The sequence below is a fragment of the Ctenopharyngodon idella genome, chromosome 21 (genome assembly GCF_019924925.1).
Source record: "Ctenopharyngodon idella isolate HZGC_01 chromosome 21, HZGC01, whole genome shotgun sequence".
Lineage (NCBI taxonomy): Eukaryota > Metazoa > Chordata > Actinopteri > Cypriniformes > Xenocyprididae > Ctenopharyngodon > Ctenopharyngodon idella.
This window is the reverse complement of record NC_067240.1, coordinates 7,525,606-7,547,050: the sequence shown is the minus strand read 5'-3', so window position 1 is coordinate 7,547,050 and position 21,445 is coordinate 7,525,606. Positions and strand designations below refer to the sequence as shown.

General features: G+C 38.9%; 1 protein-coding gene across 24 annotated transcripts in view; it reads left to right on the top strand.

The window, feature by feature from the left end:
• The window catches only part of LOC127503463 (calpastatin), a 46,423-nt gene that overhangs the window by 8,735 nt on the left and 16,243 nt on the right, over positions 1–21,445 (top strand). For 2 of the 24 annotated variants that reach the window (XM_051877326.1, XM_051877325.1), the window contains exons 1-8: positions 195–354; positions 13,522–13,584; positions 17,919–18,077; positions 18,531–18,659; positions 19,045–19,149; positions 19,711–19,755; positions 19,856–19,951; positions 20,250–20,330. In XM_051877326.1, coding sequence (XP_051733286.1) covers positions 250–354; positions 13,522–13,584; positions 17,919–18,077; positions 18,531–18,659; positions 19,045–19,149; positions 19,711–19,755; positions 19,856–19,951; positions 20,250–20,330 — 783 coding nt within the window. In that variant the 5' untranslated portion in view covers positions 195–249. Of the gene's footprint in view, positions 1–156; positions 355–8,503; positions 8,692–13,521; positions 13,585–17,918; positions 18,078–18,530; positions 18,660–19,044; positions 19,150–19,710; positions 19,756–19,855; positions 19,952–20,249; positions 20,331–21,445 lie in introns of those variants that run through there. The other 22 variants (XM_051877319.1, XM_051877320.1, XM_051877339.1 and 19 more) reach the window with 20 other exon arrangements.

The following is a 21,445-nucleotide window of genomic DNA, read 5'->3' as shown; positions in this document are numbered from 1 at the left end:
GCCTTGAAAGTGTATCTGACTTCTCAGTCAGGCGGTATAAATTCCATGTGCTTCCATGTTTAGTCATTCCTCCTTCCCTCCCTCCTTTTGAGCCTGCCTCCAGAAAGTGCCCTAGCCACACCCCTCTTTAGTGCCCTGACCACTCCCCTGACCCCTCCCCCTGCTCCCTGTGCCTGGAACATGCTGTAGCTCAGACAGCAGACACAGCAGAGCCACAGAGACGCCGCCACACACTCAGCACCGGTAGACATGGGCCAGATCATCACCTGGATCCGCGGCACACGGGACCAACCGGCCCTGCAGGACGTCGCTGTAGAGCAACAGGTGCTGCTTACTGGATATAATCATATTGAGGTCTCAGAGAGTACCGTGCCTGCATGGGTTTGCTTAAGTGGGTTTGAGTTGCAGTGACTGACTTGACATTGTGAGGATTAGATCATGTGCTTTTAAACTTTCCATGAGTTTTTGTTTAGTGTACGTGTTCCGGTCAGTGGGTCTTGGCTTTGGTCCCACAGCAACCCTCTGAGGGAGGAGGAGTGCTGGAATGTGTGGGGAATACCAGGGAATGTTAGAAAAAGTCTAACTATAGGGACTTTTAGCACTTTAATAAAGCTGCAGCTTCACCAAGGACTTTCAGTCTCTGTTATCTGTTTTACTGGCAATGTTATGACAAATCCAGATGTTGCAATGCGCAGTAGTTGTGTAATGATAGCATTTTGGGGTGTGTTTCACTGTGATTCTGTGATATAGGTGATGATATGTTTTTTGCAGAATTTGCTATGATGAAATTAATTTATAATACCTCTGGTTTGCTTTATTAATTGAAACTATTTTGCCTTATTTGGTTCTGACTTTTGCATCTGATATTTTAACCTATTCATTTTCCTACTATGTCAGTCATGTCACTAATATCACCAGTTTGCTTCCTGCAACCTAAAACTGGTATTATGTAGACGTCATGGGTAGCTATGTCATTTTGAGCATGAGCAGAGCTCTCTGATATGGCTGATGTTGGCCAGTAGGCTTTTATCCAAGTGCTGCACATTCCCACAGTGCAACATGCCAGCCTGGTTAAGCATCAGCTATACTGATGTTAATGGCCTGAAGGAAGACACTTGCTCACTTTCACTGTAAAGAATGTGCATTGTTAATTTACATACAGATATTTTAAAATGCAACCAAATAATGATGAGTTGTGAGTTGTGTATAGTGCATAGTTTCAGTTACCCAGAGGTTTATTTATTTTAACTTAATTTTGTATAATTAATTGATATTAAAGTGTAAGTTCACCCAAAAATGACATTTCTGTCATTAATTACTCACCCTCATGTCGTTCCAAACCTGTAAGACCTTCGATCATCTTCGGAACACAAATTAAGATATTTTTGATCAAATTCAAGGGTTTCTGAACCACACATAGGCAGCATATTACACCTTTTGAGGTCCAGAAAGGTACTAAAGACATCGTTAAAATAGTCCATGTGACTACAGTGGTTCAACCTTAACGTTATGAAGCAACAAGACAGTTTAAGACAGTTTGTTTTATCCAGGGACACATGATCAGAACCATTTGGGCATTGGCTGATATTACAGATTTTTAAATTTATCAGTATATGTCATGATTGGGTAGGGATGCACCCTTTTGAAAATTTTGGCCAATACCGATAATTCTTTATATTTGAAAGCCGATAACTAATATATTGGCCGATAAATCTAAATCAAAATTTTTATATCAATTTTAGAGCCTGATTACAAAAACAACAGTCTCACCATTAAAAGCCATGTCCCAAGCACACATTATAATGTTCTCATTATAATATTATGTAGCCTATATAACAGACTTGTGCTGTACGTTACACTGTATTTTCCTTTTTGAAGTGATTTCAATCATATTTCAAGCCATTATATATTAGCTTTAATATATCTGCCACATTGTCTTATCGGGCCAATAACAATAACACTAAAAATGTATGTATATCGCCGATACCGATATGGTGGCCGATATATCGTGCATCCCTGTTATTGGGTATATATATTGTATGATGAAATTGGATATTTAATTATGCATGCTCATTTCCCCTATTTTTACATCAATTAATCTCTAAAAGAACAAATAATTTAATAACATGGCTAGATGTATTTTATAGCAAATCTCTCTCTCTCTCTCTCTTTCTCTCTATATATATGCAATATAATGATTAGTGTGAATAAAAAATATCAAATTAAGGCTAGAAATGCAGTTGCAACACTGTTCTGTGTTGGGGTATTTTAAGCACTAATTCTGTTAAGTGATTTCAGTGTATTGTGACAGGGTATTGATCTACAGTGGTTTGTGTGCTCAGTTAGCTGCGCACTATTGATCTGAACAGCTAGAGGAACATGTGTTCCAACAGCATGTAGTTCCAATAGCACACAACTATTTCTATTTCTGTATGTTTGGGTGTGCACATGTGCATATATAGGTGTATTTGCAGACTCAGCAGCTAATATCGGGTATTTAAAGCATGAGATTGTATTTTTGTACCCCAGGTTGTCTCAGAGGTGGACTGTCAGATTTGTCAGCTGTTGACCTAATACAGAATAATACTGCCTGAATGCAAACAAGTTCCCTGGCATTTCCTGCGCTTCTTGTATTTAGGTTGTGTTTTTGCTGTCGATTTTGTAGAGGTTACACATCGGGCCTGGAAGGTTCAAAGTTTGAATGCCCTTGAGCCCATATGGGGATCTCACACGTTCTGAGCATGATCAGATGTTGAATCAAAAAACATTACTGTGTTCATTGCCTAACCATCATGCAAGGATGATATCACCATGAGTTATGCACACTTGTGCAACAAGAGCTCTGTTCTTTCACTTTTCACCCAAGCTCTGTTCCAAATCCGAGTGAGTTGCCTCCCTACACAACATTTTAAGGCATCATAAGTGTGTTAGACAGCATTTTACAAGATAACTAATTTTAAGGCATCATTACATGTATCATTTGTGGAGAATTAGCAAACCCTAACAAAGCAAATCCCAGAATATAGTACAAGAGAAAAAAACATGTTCGTGGCAGTTATTTAATTGTAGTAATTATCTAATCTAATTATGTATTTTTTTATGTATATGTATATCTTTACACAATTTGTCACATTGCTTCCTAAGTAGCAGGTAGCTGCCTATGTAGGCCGTGGACAACAAGGCAGCTCAGCTCACTAGATTTTAAAAACAGAGCTTGAAATTGTGTTACCATACAGCCCTTATTCATGAAGACAGACAGCAAACTGGCTTCAGATGCCCACTGACTCTTGGACAGAAACTCTGTCAACAAACCTCATGCAGAGCAAACTACTAAATATAGACACCGTTGCAGCATAGAACGTCAGGAGTACCTTTGGTTTCAAAGTCAGTAATACTCATACTTTTTAGAGATGGTGAAAAGCTGAAAGAGACAGCTAGATACAGTGATGTTGTCAGATTTGGTGTTTTAGAATGATTACTATTTTGGGGTGTATATTCACCCGCACCATCTAAGTGAGATTTGTATGTTACACTAAAAAATGCTGGGTTAGAAACAACCCAAGTTGGGTTGAAAATGGACAAATGCAGCAAATGGGTTGTTTTAACCCAGTGGTTGGGTTAAATGTTTGCCCAACCTGCTGAGTAGTTTTATTTAACTCAACTATTGTTTGAAAATTACTGTATTGCTTGCTTAAAATGAACCCAAAGTATGTTGGAAATTAACATTTATGAAAAATAATTAAACGATAAGCATTTATTAAATTGCTTATTAATAAATGTTCACCTTTTGATTATTATTGTTGCCTCTAGTAATTATGTGTCTGATTTTTGATTTCCAACCTATTTTGGGTTCATTTTAAGCCAGCCATATAGTAATCTTTAAACAATAGTTGGGTTAAATAAAACTAGCATGTTGGGCAAACATTAAACCCAACCGCTGAGTTTGTCCATTTTCAGCCCAACTTGGGTTGTTTTTAACCCAGCATTTTTTAGAGTGTATGTTTTATTTATTTTTTATTTTTTAATTTTATTATTTTATCTGTTACAAGCAAACATTGCGTCATAATGTGCTGATTCAATCATATTGCACCCGAGGGTTATTTCTTCATCAGTGTCACACCTTGTGTTTTAAAAAAGTCAGATTTCTTTAGAGCTTTGAGTCAATTGTGTTCATATGTTTATATGCGCATGTATGTAATACTGTGATTATTACATTAAACTTCTTTGTGTACATTTAGGGCTGTGTCTTTTCTCAGACCACAAATTGAAAGCCTCAAGTGAAAGGAAAAGCAATACCTACAGTATGTCTTGAAGACCACATGAAATCAAAATGGGAGTTTTAGCTTTGAAGCTTTTTATATGTGAGTGTTCTCCTAAAATACGACAAAATTAACTTTTAGGAGGATACATGCATATCATTTCCCTTTTCCAGAGAAAACAGACCAAAAATAAATCTTTTGATGTAAAGACTATTTCTATTTTCATTGGCTACAAAATGGGAAAGCCCTTAAAATATCCCACCCACTCTGTTTTAAATGAAAACGTCGTCACAGGACAGAAAACTGCGCTATCATGAGGTCTCTTTGATAAAATCTACAATTGTTGCTACAGGATCGGAATGAAAGCACAGCAATTATCATGGAAATGATGTTTTAATTTCCATTGAGATGAATGGGAATGCTAACAGATAACTGTCTTCAGCTATATTAGGACTCAAGGACCGCTCAAACAAACAGGGCGGTGTTTTATTAGAGCGACCTCAAAGTTGTGTAGAGCATTTACAGAGCCTGGTTTGTTTTCGAATGTTTTCTATTCAGATTGTCAGTTCTGAGCCTGCAGAACTTGAATTGCATATACACTGAGAGTCATTCTTTGGCCTTCTGAGATTCATTCCTAGATTTTGTCACGTCACCTCTCGACCTCTTCTTTAGGGTGGGGATGACAGCCCTGATGACAGACTCATTTATTAACAGATAAGACTTGCTATGCAACACTCCTGTTTAGTCATTCTTGTCCTGCTGTAGCCTGCTTTATGTTCGTCATGATCTTTAAAAAAACACATTTCCAGACCATTCATTTGGGAATCATCACATTACGGAAGTAAAATGGGTTGGAAATTACAATTTGTGTTGACTTTAATCAGATGGACGGTAACGAAATCTGACTTGGTTGTTTTAGTTGTTCTGTGAGGGGAAGAATCAGTTGCATTTGGTTAGTGGTTCTTTCCTGTTTTCCTTATTTGGTTTCATTCAAAGGTCCCCCGTCTCAGAAGTGGCTCTGTGGAATGTAACTGCATTCCAGCATGCACAAGACAACAAATATAAAAATTTGGGTGTTTGTTGGATTTTGTTGTGTTCCGTGAGAAGTGCGATGTGCACCTCAAAATCTCCACCCAGCTGCACCCATTGTAACTGATTCTGCTGTCAACGAAATGTGAGCTTTTTCATGGATGAAAGCTATATGTCGGATTGTGCAAGCAAGCTGTGCAAAACGTATTAGATGAAAATCATAATCGTAATAAGAGCAGCCTGTGTCACCAGCCTCTCCCTCCAATTTCCTGTCTAGCTGTACCTTCCCTGCATCTTGCATGCTACGTGTGTGTGTGTGTGTGTGTGTGTGTGTATACAAATATTAGACAATTTGCACTACTGTTCAAATATTGGGGTTCATAAATTAATGCTTTTATTCAGCAAAGACACAATAAATAAAGACATTTACAACTATACAAAAGATTTGTATTTCACATAAATGCTGTTCTTTTGAACTTTCTATTCATCAAAGAATCCTGAAAAAATGTATGATTTCCACAAAAATATTAAGTAGCTTAACTGTATTTAACATTGATAATAATAAGAAATGTTTCTTGAGCAGCAAATCAGCATATTAGAATGATTTCTGAAGGATCATGTGACACTGAAGACTGGAGTAATGATGCTGAAAATTCAGATTTGCCATTGCGGGAGTAAATTACATTTTAAAATAGATCAAAATCTAAAACCGTTATTTTAAATTGTAATAATATTTTACAATATACTGTTTTTATTGTATTTCTAATCAAATAAATGCAGCCTGATGAACATAAGAGACTTCTTTCAAAATTCTACAAACAATAACACATAATGACATTGTGAAAGAAGTTTGTTGGAAATCTTTGCAAATGTATTTAAAAGAAAAAAAAAAAAAAAAACGAATCGAAACGAACGAGAAATCACATGTACATAAGTATTCTTTTCACAGCCTTTGCCATGACACTCAAAATTGAGCTCAGGTGCGTCCTGTTTCCACTGATCATCCTTGAGATGTTTCTAAAACTTGAATGGAGTCCACTTGTAGTAAATTCAGTTGATTGGACATGATTTGAAAAGGCACACACCTGTCTATATAAGTTCCCACAGTAAACAGTGCATGTCAGAGCACAAACCAGGCCATGAAGTCCAAGGAATTGTCTATAGACCTCCAAGACAGGATTGTATCGAGACACAAATCTGGGGAAGGGTACAGAAACATTTCTGCAGCATGGAAGGTCCCAATGAGCACAGTGGCCTCCATCATCTGTAAATGGAAGAAGTTTGGAACCACCAGGACTCTTCCTCGTGCAGGCCGCCGGCCAAACTGAGCGATCGGGGGAGAAGGGCCTTAGTCAGGGAGGTGACCAAGAACCTGATGGTCACTCTGACAGAGCTCCAGCATTTCTCTGTGCAGAGAGGAGAATCTTCCAGAAGAACAACCATCTCTGCAGCACTCCAACAATCAGGCCTGTATGGTAGAGTGGCTAAACGGATGCCACGCCTCAGTCAAAGGCACATGACAGCCCGCCTGGAGGACTCTCAGACCATGAGAAACAAAATTCTCTGGTCTGATGAAACAAAGATTGAACACTTTGGCCTGAATAGCAAGTGTCATGTCTGGAGAAAACCAGGCACCGCTCATCACCTGGCCAATACCATCCCTACAGTGAAGCACGGTGGTGACAGCATCATGCTGTGGGGATGTTTTTCAGCGGCAGGAACTGGGAGACTAGTCAGGATCAAGGGAAAGATGAATGCAGCAATGTACAGAGACATCCTTGATGAAAACCTGCTCTGGACCTCAGACTGGGGTGAAGGTTCATCTTCCAACAGGACCACAACCCTAAGCACACAGCCAATTTAACAAAGGAGTGGCTACGGGACAACTCTGTGAATGTCCTTGAGTGGCCCAGCCAGAGTAAAGACTTGACTGAACATCTCCTGAGAGATCTGAAAATGGCTGTGCGCTGACGCTCCCCATCCAACCTGATAGAGCTTGAGAGGTCCTGCAAAGAAGAATAGGAGAAACTGCCCAAAAATAGGTGTGCCAAGCTTGTAGCATTATACTCAAAAAGAATTGAGGCTGTTGGTGCCAAAGGTGCTTCGACAAAGTATTGAACAAAGGCTGTGAATACTTATGTTTTTATTTTATTTTTTTTCTGTTTTTTATTTTTAATACATTTGCAAAGATTTCAAACTTCTTTCACGATGTCATTATGGGATATTGTTTGTAGAAATTTGAGGAAAATAATGAATTTAATCCCTTTTGGAGTAAGGCTGTAACATAAAATGTGGGAAAAGTGAAGCGCTGTGAATACTTTACGGATGCACTGTATTTATCATGTTGAACCATTACACATCCGCCTATTTTTGTCAGAGGAATAAATTAATAATATTTTTCTGTTTCATAGTTTTCTCATTTATCAACTTGAGGTTTAACATTGCCCAATATGTGCACCAGAGGGCGCACTTCCACCATAAAAGTTGCCTGAGTTTTACTCTGTTTGGGGATGGTAAACAAAATGGCATCCCATCTGAACAAACAAGCCAGATTATTCTTTTGTTTTACCAGTAGGTGGGTATATGAAGGCAGCGAGCCAAAGCCTGCAGTGGCTACGTAACTATGCCGTGTTCCTCTTACATAAGCACTGGCACCAATTCTGCACCAAGTCCGAGCTTCCGTTTAAAGCAGGGCTCATGACTCACCCAGTTGTTTTTCGTTCTCTGTCTTTGCTTTCTGCTGTGCATTAACTCATTTCTTTCTTCCTTTCTCTCTATCTCTCTCTGATTATTTTCCATCTTCTGGGTGTGGTGGATTGACACGCATGTGATGCTTTTCTCTTTCTCTGGGCTGATGGTAGGTTGTGCAGTTCAGATTCCTGAGCAGTGAGTGTACCAGACACACCCTGCCTGACAGGCATGTACTGGAAGGTTTGTGCCTGCACTGCGTCTTTTTCTCCACCAGCCTGCACAGAAATGTGCACAACTGCTTATCAGTCCAAACTGAGCCAGACCCCTTCAAACCACTGCAGTCGGCCTATCTTTGAAACCCATAACCACCACCCCAACTCCAACTTCCTTAGTTGTATGGAAACAGTCTTGTGTTTACTTTTCCTGGCTTGCTGTGCAGATAGGCGGAACTCTGCCTCTCTCGACCAATCGGGACACTTCTACAGCGCATCATGAGTTCGGGGGAGGGGCTTCAGCTTTTGAAGTGCTAGATGGGAGGGGTTTGAGGCTTCTGGCTTCACTGCTGGGCGTGTTTCTGTTAGTATATGCGTGTATGTGTGCATGAGGGATATATTTTTTATATTTCAGACCGAGTGAATTTGAAGTGACTCTCTTTTAGACTGGATTACAGACAAAAGTGAAACAGGACACTCTTTTGGTTTTGTTACAGATGGTATGTATCTACAGCACTTCCATTTCTGTCTGTGGTTTCCTGTCAGTGTACCTGACTATAGCTGAAGATTCTGCCAACTCTGTGGCAGTTCGTGGAAATTATTACTATGCTTTTGGCACGAACGTGACTGCGCTTGTTTCATTGTTGTCTGATAGATTAAAAAGGCCTCAGTGTATTTTTAGCTATATATCTGAACAGACTTTACATTGTCCGAACTAAAAGGAAATTGTAGAAAAAGCTGGTTTGGTTATTAAATTTGTTACTTTAGTTTTGTTTACTGCATTGGTTTACAGTTTAGAAGGTTTTAAGTTTTTGGTAAGCAATCTGTACACGTCAGAACTACAGCTGTCTGCCACAATGCTCACATTTATGAAATGTTTATGACATCACATTGCCATTTTCATACTTTGTAACCTTCCATTTTGACTTGCGCTTATGGCAAGAGGTAATATTTCATGTCTGGAAGCATAGCTGGATAATTAATTCATTTCATAATAGGCCTACAACAAGTGTGCTACACCCTGTCTGATTGGTTACAGATTCTTGTTGAAGGTGACAACCAGAATCTAGCATAGACTTGCTAAGTTTACTCTGGTCAGGGTTGCCAGGTCTTCACAAGAAAAATAGCCCAAATGCCAGTCAAAAGTAGCCAATGCTATTTTCTCTGTTGGGCGGCCGAATTCTCCATTGAATTTGTACGTCTGGGGGGTTTTGAGGGTGTTGGAGCACCGAAATCGTACATATGGGGGTGAAAATCAACCCTCAGAAAAAAAATTAACCCATGGCAACAGCTTAAAAGTAGCCAAATTGAGCAACACTGACTCTGATGCCATCATGGTCAAACTGTTGTCGAAATCTGTATGCTTTTACACAGTCAAATATGCCCATGCTGTAAACTTTAAATGTTTTAAAATATGAATCCATGGCCACAGGCTCACAAGAACACAGTTACGCCATCTACAAAACAGGTTTTGCTATATGTATACCATTCATGAACACATATAGCCTATACCTTGCTGCTGGCCATTTAGTACATACTTGACTGCTTGCAAGTAGCAACTTGAAGGCATTTTCCAAATCCAGGATGTTACCTCATTATGGCATTTGTTGTATAAAAGCTAACATTTAAGTCACAAGTCTTGCATAATTGATCATATTTGAATAAATCACATCTTTAGTCCCAGAATTGACTGTAGTCACTTTACTAGTTAGTCTTGAAATACAATCTGCCCAGTGTCATGCTAATCTGTGTGCTATTGAACCTCTCATTATACCAGTAAAACCTGCCCATTCTTAAACATCAATGGTAACATCATATTGTCATCACTGTTTTGTTGTCAAAATACAGAAATGTTGTCGTCATACGAGTTGATTACCTCATTTTGACTGAGAAACATGGCAAATATGTCATACAATGGATTAACTTTCTGAAACCACAGAGGGTTTATGACTGTACCATTGTGGTAATATGGGTGGAGACATGCATTAAGTCATGAATTTTGTTAAAGAATAGAATCACTCAATGGGGTGACTACTGAAAAAGACATATAAACTGAAGATTTTTACCGTTCAGTAGTGCAGTTGAGGGAGTTTGAGCTATTGGGATGTAAGAATCAATGCTAATGTAGCTTACTTATATTTACAAATCACCAATTGTTATTCTCAAAGGGTGTGTCTACAGATTTAACGTGCAACTCCACCAAATATGCTTCTTCAATACGATTGTATGAGAAGAGGGCAGTGGCTCTGAGGCTAAAACAGGTTGGAGAGAACCTGTGTGGTTTGTACCTAACCCGTGTTGCTTTCTTTACCACATTTGGTAACTCATGCTAACATGCTGTGGTTTCTGGGAGGAGTTGTCAGACTGTGCAGCGGGATGTGACAACATTGTTTTGTGAAGGATCCATCTGTGATAGTTAGACTGTCCATCAGGAATTTTGACCATCATGATATTGAGATGACAATGTGAGCTCATCATTTAGACTGGACTGAGTCTTTTTTTGGGATGTTGTCTATGTCAATGAAAGCAAAACATAACCATTTGAATCATAACATTTAAAGAAAATTGTCATCGTTATTTGTAGGATAATCTGTTGTGGTTACATTAATGAGATCTGTGGAATGTTTAGTTCTATTTTTAAGTGCAGTGAGTCAGCATCAAATTTATTTTGGTACTTCTGCACACATGCAGTGTCCTTTTAAATAGTACCTTCCCAATGTTTACCCATACGTTTACCCATAATGCATTGCGTTTTTTTATTGCTGAGCATGCCTAGTGTTTACCTGACTAAAAGGTACGTATCTAGGTGGTTTCTTGCACGCAACGTTTAGCTCTACACCCATGTTCATTGAAAACTATACTCACACTAGTTCTCTTCTATGGGTTTCCACCTTTTTTCTTTTGTATTATTGTTGAATGGGTTGGGTTATTAGGTTAGCAGCCAAGTATTTCTAAAAGCGCTCTGCTATGCTTTCAAGAGTTTTCGATAATGTTGTCCACTGCTGCATCAGTGCTTTTATTATTGTTGTTGCTCATGTATCTTTATTTAGTGGCACAGGCAAAGAACACTGAGGCTGCATTTACACTTGGTGCCCAGTTCCTATTTGTTGACTATATCTGTTTTTTTTACACTATACACTTGGTGAAACATTCAAACGTAGACGTACTGACCCGGAAAAGCTTAGGCCGAAAAGGAAGTAAAAATGGCGCGATTTGCAATGGACGCGGATGAAATGATAATACAAGCTTTTGCTTTCCACGCCATCTTTACAGGTCAGCAAAACATTGCGTTGAGCCTTCATCCTCCATTGACACCATCAAAAAGAGTCATGTGATCATGGTTGGTGTCCACCTGAATTGACTTCATTCGCCACCGTCGCTTTTTTAATGACGTACTACTTGCATTGATGGGAATATCTGATCTGTCTGCTTGCATGGCAGACACAAATGCAAGTTTGCTATTCATATAAGATTTTTTTCCACACGTGAATGAAGCCTGAAACGAAAAAAATCAGAATTTGGTCACTTGAACCATGTAATGTAAATGCGGTCATGTTGATGTACATTTTATTTGGGAGCAAATTTTTGACAGTCATATATCAGCACAATGGCTCTAACTTTAGCTTCAGAACTCCCTGACAATCTTTTGAGCCCTTTTTTTTTAATTTTAGATGACCTAGTCATGACCTAGTGGTTAACGCATATAATCTGATATGTTGAACTGTGGTGCTCTTGTGGTTAAGAATTTGTGTCCGGCTTGTTTCATTTTCCTCAAGGGTTGCCATCTCGTAATTACGGTTACAATATGGCGCGAAGGCAACATAAGCTCATTGTTTTGGTTGAGGAGGAACTGTATAAGGTGGATACTGTTTGTTTGTGGCACTCTGTGACTGTCTGTCTACAGCCCTGCATATCCTGGTGATGTGTGATGTCTGCATGAGCAGGGTGCGTGGAGGTATACATATGTTGACAGGCAGGTAGGACATTGTATCATTGCATTCGGACCGATTGCAATGATTGGACGAACATGTTTTGGTCCTGAGACTTCCATAGAAGGTGCATGTAAATGTTTTAATCTTTAGGCCACTTCTATTGTAGTTTGCTCTCAGGATATAAAGAGAGTTTAAACCAGTATATTAAAAAGTGTTTATAAAAAAATGCCTAACCTACCTTTGCTTAACGAACACATCCAATAAAATGAAGAACTTTAAAAAAAGGACAAAATGGTCTTAAGAGAGAAGTGATAAATTAAATTCTTTTAAAAATGTTCCTTTGACCTGCCATGACAACCAAGGAGCATGTTTTCTGTGAGTCAAGTAGGTCATGTAGGACAATGTGACACAGTCATAAGATATTTGATGTTTAATGTATGAGATTTCACAGTGGGTAGGTCTATTTGGTTCTATAAAAAGAAATTAAGTGATGACAAAATGTCCTGCTGTCACTAATAACTTGTCGAGGTCACTGAGGGCAATGGACATGGAAGATTTACACATGAATCACATGAATAACGCTGATGTTTGACTGTATCCTCATCTCTGGTTCTTTGTATCTCATCATCAACAATCCGCCCTCTTTTAGTACATAACCTAAAACCTGCTGATCTTGTTAGAACACTTTAAGGAATATTGAAGCAGTAAATCTACATGCTGGGTGCTCCTTGACACTTTATCTCTCTTCTACCCAAGGTTTGTGAATGTGTCACCATTTTACCCTTGAGCAACTGTCACTGTAATAAATAAATGGCACATCCGTGTTTAAAGGTTTAGAGGACAACATACCATGAATGGCTAGAAGTGGTTGCTATGGTGGTTAAGTGTCTTGTCTGGTTAAAAAAAGCCCTTGTTGAAGATGCAATCTGTGGGCTGGTAGAGTTACTGAACTACTTAGTCCTTACATTAAGGATCAGTTAGGATTGTTATTGCTTCAGAGTTATTTATTTCTCTCTATTAATAATGCTACATCTGATTAGAAATACACCTTGCACTTTGCGTTTGGTACATTTTTGCTTGCATTTGAAATAATGCACGCATATTTAATTGTGTTTGATAATGTGTTCACTGGGTTTCTCTTCTCTCTGATTCAGCATGACCTCATGTTTCACGCTAAACTCATGATTTGCATGTGATTCTGGCTGTTTTTAATGTAGCGAGGTCAGGGCAAGTAATGGGATCGATAGTGCACAAATGCATTTTTATATATTGATAGCAGCAATAATGCATTTATGTATTGATACTAGCAGCAATAATGCTTTTCATAATAATGTAAATGCATTTCCTTTTCTCAGACACTCAACTGTTCTCTTTTTTTCTCTCTTTTTGTCGTTGCAGTCTCAGCAGGTCACACCCACCACAACATCTCAGGTCTCCACAGCGAAACCTGCACAATATGAGGTAAAAACCCTCATCCTTTTCAGTCATTACACTCCACTCTACAACTTTATCGACCCATGGCATCCACAATGTATGTTGGTAGTCGTCTGCTTTTTCCTTCTTTGAAGTATCCAGGTGTCTGAACTGCTCTGTGAGGGACGCTACTGTGTTTTTAAGAGGTGTGGTGTCGTTGCTGAATAGAGACCTATTCAGATAAAGTGTTTAAAGAGGTCATGAATTGAGAAATCAAATTTTCCTTGAGCTTTTGATATAAGAGGTCATCATACTATAAGAATATCCCATAAGTTTCAGAACTGAAAACTTCCTTGTTAGTCTAAAAACAACTTTTATTGAAACCAAGCCCAGATTAAGACTCGTTGTGGAATGTTCCTTATTACGTCATAGATAGGTGAAAGATCGCCTCTGCAGAAGATCAACTTTAACATCGTTACCACTGTAGCCCCGCCCACTGATTTGCGCATGACAAGTAGTAGGTAAATAACAGACTTGACGCTAACACTGGATCGAGCAACTAAGCCATACATTGACTTTGAAGAGTGCAAAATGTTGTGCAGTGCCAAGTTGTGGAAAAACACAGTAGCTGCATTGGATTTGCAGAGAGCCTGAAATAAAAAAACAATGCTGTGCCTTCTATATTCGATCTGACAGGTACGGCACAACACACTTATGTGAGTAAAAAAGTTTTTACTGGGTCACTATTGCTTTGTTACAGATCGTTTGATATGTACGGATTATGTGTACGTCTAACCAAAATCACCAGCGACCGGTGATTTTCTGATATAAATGATTAATGTACAGTCAGATGTTCTGTCTCAAATTCATTTGTTGTCAGTAAATCAAACCAGTGACTAAATGGTCAACTTCACATTGTTTCTCTTAGTATGATGAAAATAATCTGTTATTTAAACTGTGATTAAATTATATATAGAAAGCGATCAAAGAACGCTCCCTTTACAATCGCTGGAGCTGTCAATCAAACAGCACGAGTTTATCAGTGACTAAGTTCTGTACTCTCACCAAAACTCCCATTGGGATCAACGAATTTACATTATGTTTTCACTGTTAGTTATGATGAAAGCATTCATTAGTGTGCAGAAATCGATTTACAATGACGAGATCACTGCAATCATGCACTCAACAAGTCTGTGATCGGCTACATGCTCATCACAGCAACCTTTCATGCCACAATATAAATATAATGCTATAATCAACACTTTTCACGATTAGTAAACCTTGAGAACTGTAATAGTAAAAATGTTCTAAAAATTTTTGAGAGAGTTCCACATGTAATACTTAGCTATTTTCATATGAAAGATGTTAGCCAATCACAGCAGTGGGCGTTTACACTGAAGTCTCACAGCAGACACGCCCCTTAAAACAGAGCGTTCAAATCAGAGGGCTGAAATTAGGGTAGGAAAAATGGCTTTTATTTCTAAATTATGACAATTTTTGATGTAAAAATCATATTAACATTATAAGTGCACCCCATGAAACATAATAATACAAAATAATGCAGTTCATGACCCCTTTAATGCTGTTCTATTCAGTAGAAATGTAGACACTATGTGTAACAAGCTTTTCTGAAGAACAACTGAAGGCCACTTAGTGCAAAAGTCGCCGCCACAATACGAGGGTGTTGTGGGTGGCTGACGCAAGGTTGCTATGTGCTTTATTTAACAAGCACCATCATTAAAAGCTACAAGAGGACCGAAAATAATCAATGCATAGAGATAAAAATACAAAGAAGTCTTTATACACTCACTTCTATGTTTGTATGGACTCTTAAAGGACTTTGTTCTTTGCTTTTTGAGACTTTTTGATTGCTAAACAAAAAAGTTCTTTTAATTTTTTCTCGTGGATATATGTTGCCTTTGGACAAATCATGTTTCTGCTCCAGATATTTGGTTGTGGCAGGACATGGTGTCTCCCATGAGAGGCGTCTCTGCCCTATGACTCAGCTTCCTGAATCTAGCTACAGCTGGAGTTTGCTTTTGATTTGCTTGTAACTGCTGTTTATGTGATTGTTAAAGGTACTCCATCCTGGAATATTTGAGCTGTGGTGCTCATGCAGCAGGCATAATCCCCTTTCACACAGTAATCCCAGGAAATTACCAGAATGACTTTACCAGTAAATACACAAATATGCTGTTCACACAAGCAACGGCATTCTATCTTTTTACTGTTAAGAGACCATTCACACATCAGCACCAAAATACCGGTAATTTCTTGATGTCAGTCATAGGAAATGATCTTTAGACGCTGCGCCGTTGTCTTCATTTGCCCGCATGAGAAAAAGTGCTTTAGTTTCATTTATCTGTTCAATTTGACAACATCTATTGATGTCTGAGTGACAGGCATAAGGGGGTGATCATACAGAATGTGTTTTTACCTCTGGAAGTGGTCGAAAGTGGACAAGCTCAAAATGTTTTACACCCCATTTAAACCTGTATTTAGTATCATCCACTTGTGATCTGATCGACCAAAAATGCATCTTAATACCAGGTGGAACTTAAGGTGATGATACATGTGGCAACTTTTTGAGCAATCGTCAAAGGGCAACCTGTCGTCAAAGGGCAACCTGATGAGACACAGGGCAACTAATTACGTTAGGCCAACGGACAGTTGGCAGCAACTAATCAGACAGGAGCAAATCTATTGCCAACCCAACAAATACTTTATAATAAACACTTGTTAGGCACTTTATTTCAACTTTTCAACTTTTTCTTAATTTTAATTAAAAATAAATGCTTTTCCGATCTGATTTGTGATAGGAAAAGGGAGAAGAGCGAGTTCTGCAAAAGGCGGATTCGAACCCGCGTCGATCGCGTCAAAAGTTACATTCATATGCCATACGCCCTACAGCCACTACAGACGTTGAACAGTTTCCGTCTTTTTAGTATTTAACTGAAAACATTCGATGGCTTAATTACAGCTTACACACATTACATTGGACAGTTGTTGGTATTTTAAGCATTATTCCTTGACGCATGACAACTTACTAGCGTAAAAAGATATAAGTTCATGCTCCTTTTCTCCGCTCCACTGCCGCTGAGAGGCCGCCGTCTTGTTTGATTTTTTTCTGAAATCTCCGAACCGATCACGTGATCGGCTGCTAAACATTCTGATTGGAGAATCTCAAAGAATTGCCCACGACCGATCTAACGTATCCAGATATAAATTTGTTGCTCATTCACAGTGGGAAAGTGCCCAAGCAACGTTGCTCGGCAACATTGCCTGGCAACAATGCTAAAAAGTTGCCCCGTGTATTATCACCTTTAGTTTAGTTGGGGAAGGATTAAAAAAAACGACATTAAAATACAGTGTATTTCCTGAAGATAACATGGTTCTCAACCTTTTTACCCCCAAGGCCTATAAGGAAATGTTCCAGGCCCCCACACAAGACTTTTTGACCTCAGAAAAGCATAAAAATGATTCATAACAACTTGTAAAATCCCATTCATAGCAAACATATGAGAGTGGAGTAACATATCTAAAATCTAAGGAGGAGAATGAGGTGGCGTTGGGATGCAACAAGACAATTTGGATACTGAGAGCTGTCAGTTGAAGTTCAAATTATGTGGAAGGAGGAATACAATTGGATGATGAGAGAAAGCTAAGACATTGTGATTGGCTGTAGTCTTTGAATGAATGTAAACTGATAAGAGGCTCAAAAGGAGTTGTTTTGTGATTGAAGCATTCTGTAAGTAAAGTTTTCAATCAACTCTTATGGTTCTACATTGCACCATTTGACAAAGGTGCTTTATAGCACTTAAAGGCCCAACAAGACTTAGATTAAGCCAGGATTAGGCCTTAGTTCAATTAGGACATTTAAGTAGTTTTTATAAACATGGCTTAGAAAAGAAATATTACTGGTATGCATCTTGAGACAAAACAATGGCAATGACATATTTTAAGATATGTCAATGCATGTCACTTTCAGGTAAAACAGCTAAAACATGCATTTTAGTCTGGGACTAGGCTTAAGCCTTGTCTGTGAAACCGGCCAAATGTGGTTCCCTTATGATTACAAGCCAATGAACCACTTTTAGTGCCATTTAGCACCATTTTTGTTTAGAGTGTACAGGTAATTTCCTGGGAATGTTACAACTTCTCTTACTGGTAAATTGCCAGAACCGATTTACCGGTATTTTTGAAAAGGTCCTTTACCAGTAAAGACTGTATGTGTAAAAGGGGGCTATAGGTTTGAATCTGTCTTGATCACACTGCTTCTCTCCCAAATAGTTTCCACCTTAAAACATGGAATAGGCCCAAAAGTAATGTGTGTGACGCCCTAAACATGATATATGATTGACATTCTCACATCTGCGTTGTAGAAAGGACCTACACAATCGTCTACTGCAGCCGCAGCTGTTAAACCCGGCACCAGCCCTGCAACCCCAGCAGCTCCTTCAGTAGCTGCATCTACTGCGGGAGCTGCAGGCGGTGGAGGCCCCGCCACCACTCAGAAAGGACCTTCTCAAGTCACGCCACAGGTAGACACCATCCCGTCTACTGGATTTATCGGACTTGGGGCTTGTTCACACCTTCCTCATGCTGGTTTTCATCAGGGCCATACTGCACTTTTTCTTAAAAATCTTTTTCCTTTCTATCCTAACCAATCTTGCTTTCATTCTTGGTTAACATTTTTGGTGAATACTAACACAACACTTTTGGGCTGTTTCTGTTTCTATAACATCTGGAGAACATTTGTAGGACCATTTGTTGCTGTCTCTGTCTAATGGAGATTGTGCTTTTTTGTTTCGTTCTTTGGTTCTCAACGCTGACCACATTCATGACTTTAATGGGTGCCGCCTGGAGAAACATCAAGTTTTAACTTTCTTCTCTGCCATTTCGAAACTACACCCCATCTTCATTGGGTTTTGTCCATCTCATCTTCATACTTAAAAGTGCATAATGAGAATCTCACTCCTGCATGCTGATTGCAGGCGACAGTCTCTAAACCCACACCTGCGACTTCTGCTAAAGTCCCAACTGTGAGCTCCGCTACTGGACCTGCTGGAACGACAGGTGGAACAGGAGTGAAGCCTACAGACCCTGTGAAAGACAAGGCCCAGGTACACCAATGCACATCCTTCATTGGCGTCTCCTTATTCTTCTGCAAACAAGACTTCATCAGCATGGCTCTTTTACAATATCATCTTCTGCACACCATTTATTGCTGCTTTTACTTCAAGAATACTCTTTGGATGGGTAGTCCCAACTTAGCAATGCCTCATTCTCCGATCACCACCCTCCACGTCTCAACGTGTTTATCTTTTCCACATGTGAATGAAAGGAGTTGCATCACTGCACCCCTGAAAAGATTAGACGGAGGTCTTATCTTTCTGTTCTTTCCCTCTCTGGGTTTGCTTTGGCTGCACAATTGCTTTATTTAGTTTATAATCACCATGTGAAAGTTGGTATTAATGCTCGAATATGTGGCGCGTATGCTTCTGATAGAGTACAACCGTTCCTTCATCCAAACCGGGACCTGCTAAAGTGGATCCGGCTGTTGGAAAGCCCTCAGCCACGGCTGGTGCCCAAAAGCAAACAAGCGCTCAAAAGGTACTTATGGAATGACGGAGGATCACCGGGAGTGTCATCATTCTTATTTTAACCTCACATTCTCTTGCTAAAAGTACAAAGACATTTGTGCTTGAAAATAAGCACTCAGCATATCTGAATGGATTTTAAAAGGGCTTTTTGGGGAATCATTTCTGTTTCAAATGATTAACGACTACAACCAAAGTTCAGCTCAGTGCGTAAACTCACATTAATGCATTTCAAAGAACATAAATGCAGGATGTAAAGCCACTCAAGCTGGTCCAGATATCACATATACACTACCATTTAAAAGTTTGAGATTTTGAGATCTACATGTGTCAACTTTTCATAGTAGTTCAGGTGAACTCCCAACAGACATTGTAAAACATCCTTTAATAAGAGCAGATTTAATACAACAGTTTGGTGAGCAGCATATGGTCAAATTACAGGGATGTCTTTGGCAATTTATTGAAAAATACATTGGAAGGAGAAATGTGTGCTATCTGGGAATGTTTCAGTAGTGTAGCCAGTCCAGGTATGTCAGTATGGAGAATAATAAAATAATTTTGCTTTGGGCTGCAGGTGCAAGTGGAAGTGGGTCCTCCAGGAGCTAAAGTCAGTACGGAGGTTAGTACACATGCTGAGTTTATATTTTTTTTATCTTTTTTGAGACTTTTTATGTGTCTTAAAAAACATTCCAATGTGTTTATTTTTTATGTGTGTTTAGGATGTAGATCCATTTGATGCCCTGTCTGGCACTTTACCATCATCACAACCTCTGGCTCCTAAAGTCCCAAAATACACTGGACCAGAGATTACAGAGGTAATGCATGAGTGTTGATATTTGACTGATGTCTGTTTTAAACTTAGGGTCGGTTCACCCAAAAATGAAAATTCTGTCATCAGTTACTTACTCTCAATGTCATTCCAAACCCTTTCGTTCACCTTTAAAACACAATTTTTAGATATTAGGGTGAGTAATAGATGACAGAATTTTCATTTTTGGGGGAACTAACCCTTTAAGTAATAATCTTAGCATGTGTTTGTAAATGCTGATTGTTTAACAACCTGTATTTTGCTATACGTGTGTGTTTTCTAATGGAGTGTGTTGCATGTCTCAGCCAAATATAAAACCAGAGAAGGGTGTTTTGTGTGGTGAGAGAGATGACACACTGCCGCCCGGATACAGAAAGGAAGACATGGTCAGTTGGCGATCATACATATTTTTAACCTCTTTCTTTTTCTATTCCTTTCAGCTTATCAGTAGTTAAAGGGATAGTTCAACCAAAAATGAAATGTTATTTCAAACTGGATGATTTTCTTTCTTCCATTGAACACAAAATGAGGATTTTGAAGAACATTCTTTTTCAATGTCATTGCATGATACTTTTTCATACAATTACAATTAAAGGTGCAATATGTAAGATTTTTGCAGTAAAATATCCAAAAACCACTAGGCCAGGGTTATATATTTTGTTCGCTTGAGTACTTAGAATATCCCAAATGTTTCCAACTATTTGTAAATCATGAGAAAATTGCAATTTTAACCAAGGCTCCGGGATGTGTGAGGAGTCACCTGTCAATTGCATCATACCCGCGTTAACCCTCGGTCTGCCTCGGTTTCCGTTTTTATTTTGCAGTTTTATTTAGTTTTATTTTGCAGAAACCATGGAAACACCAAAGACGCTTTAATATATTACACGTTTTAATAGACAAGGGAACAACTGTTTTGATATATTTATAGACAGAAAACTAATTGTTGTTATATAGCTCAACACGTTTAGTCTTATTGTTTAAATCTAATTTTCTTGATTTTTTGCGAGTACCATGCTTTACCATGACTCAGAGAAAAACACTATTTTGTCAAGTAGCTAACATAGCATAATCAGATGCAGCTTTATTTTTAGTAACAGTAATACAGAATTTTCTCCATCATATAATACGTTTTAAAATTAATTGCATGCCATTTATCAACACAAGCCATCCAGTATTTAATATGATATTCTAAAATCAATCAAGCTTACTGCAGTGTGCAACAAGTGTCTCACAGCAGCCACCGAGTGAACACACAGAGTAACGTTATAACATCATTTTCAACACTCTCAAATGTATCTAATATGATAAACAGAGCTGCGTTACCTCATACTCATGACCGGAAAAGCGGAAGCGGCGCCGGCGACTGTGACATAATAAAAGCTCCGCTGCTCGTGAGGCATGTGTTGCGCAATCGCTCCAGCGGCCTCGTTCAGCTCCCACAACACTCGGTCCTGCTCTGCTTCATACTACAATAACGTTAACAATCGCATCCATGAATATG